Below are 1,617 nucleotides of genomic sequence, written 5' to 3' on the forward strand. Positions count from 1 at the left end.
GTATATAAACGTAATATGTATATATATATATATATATGAATATGTACATATATATATATATGTATATAAAGTATATGTATATATAAAGTATATATACATATATATATATATATATATATGAATATGTACATATATATATATATATTAATATATATAAATATGAATATGTACATATATATATATAGAAAATATATATATATACGTATACATATCCATCAAATATATATATATATAATATATATATATATATATATATGAATAGGTACATATATATATATATATATTATTTATATACGTATACATATACATCATATATATTTATATATACATATATGTATAAATATATAAATATATATATATATAAACTTGTATACGTATATATTTGTATATATATATAAATATATATATATATACATACATACAAACATACATGCATATAAATATATAAATATATATACATAAATACATATATCAATACATTACCGCATCCACGTATCTATTTCGACATAAAATGGTACTTACTTCCGTAAGCTGGAGGTTCTCTGAAACGATCTACTCTGCGGTAGTCGTCAACAGTGGTGGCCTCGGGCGAAAGTCCGCCATGGACGCACAGGAACTGTTCATTCACCACTGCCGCAAGGGGCAGACAGTCGAAGGAGTCCATGAGCGCATCGTATAGCTCTCCATCGTATTTGTATTCGCATTCGGCTTTGAATGTGAAGTACTCGGTCAAATGACGGCATTCGTGGTTACCTATTAAATTGCAGAGTAGGGTTATATCAGTGATTGGGTATGTGCCTATGGATGTATATATAAAATATAACGGCTTGACATGGGTTTGAATACGAGTCGCTCGGTGAAGCAAGGGCACTCGTGGTGGTGCGGAAGTGTTTACTTTCGAGCTGTTTCTGCGCTCATCTCAATTTGTGCAAATGGCAACTCCTTTTAACAAGCACGATAAGGCGCACTGATATATCTTAGCAATAGGAAAATACCTCAATTAATAAGCGACTTTATGGAAAGAGCGTTTGGAATTTTGTTGATGGGCGAAGATAAGAGTCTCACGCAATATATAATCGTGGTATGTACAGATTCCTCTAACTTCCTTCGAGCTTACTTCCGGGTGTGCTGATGCATTCAATCAAGGCGGTCCAATTTTTTCAATCCGTAACACACTCAATTAGTCACATACCTCTCAGTAGGAAGAAAGTCTCGGGGTAGGTGCTCTTCAGCGCCCACAGATATAGCACACATTCAATAGAGAACGATCCCCGATCAACGTAGTCTCCCAGGAATAGATATCGCGTGGCATCTGGTTTACCTCCAACGTCTGAATAGAGAGGCGAGATTGCATATGAATGTCCTAGGTTTCAACAGTTCAATCCAAGTTCGCAATCGATTTCGTGATCAAAGCTTCCTCGACGACCAACTAATACTTATTACCTCAATATAAAGGTAATATTAGATATGGAGAAAGACAACATAATATATATATATATATATATAACAAAGGTAAAAATAGATTTGGATAACGACATAACAATATATATAAATATGTGTGTGTGTGTGTATAAATCATGTATATGTATGTATGTATATACACACACACATATATAT

At 32.3% G+C, this 1,617-nt stretch overlaps 1 protein-coding gene across 1 annotated transcript in view; it reads right to left on the minus strand.

Moving 5' to 3' along the window:
* Positions 1–1,611, minus strand: part of SARC_07954 (serine/threonine-protein phosphatase 2B catalytic subunit alpha isoform) — a gene marked incomplete at its 5' end in the record, with an annotated part of 4,485 nt that extends 2,874 nt beyond the window's left edge. The window contains 3 exons of the mRNA XM_014298079.1: positions 523–753; positions 1,193–1,330; positions 1,608–1,611. Of these exons, the coding sequence (XP_014153554.1) occupies positions 523–753; positions 1,193–1,330; positions 1,608–1,611 (373 nt within the window). The remainder of the gene's footprint in view (positions 1–522; positions 754–1,192; positions 1,331–1,607) is intronic.
* Positions 1,612–1,617: the final 6 nt, after the last annotated feature.

The sequence above is a fragment of the Sphaeroforma arctica genome, assembly GCF_001186125.1.
Source record: "Sphaeroforma arctica JP610 unplaced genomic scaffold supercont1.671, whole genome shotgun sequence".
NCBI classification, from domain to species: domain Eukaryota; class Ichthyosporea; order Ichthyophonida; genus Sphaeroforma; species Sphaeroforma arctica.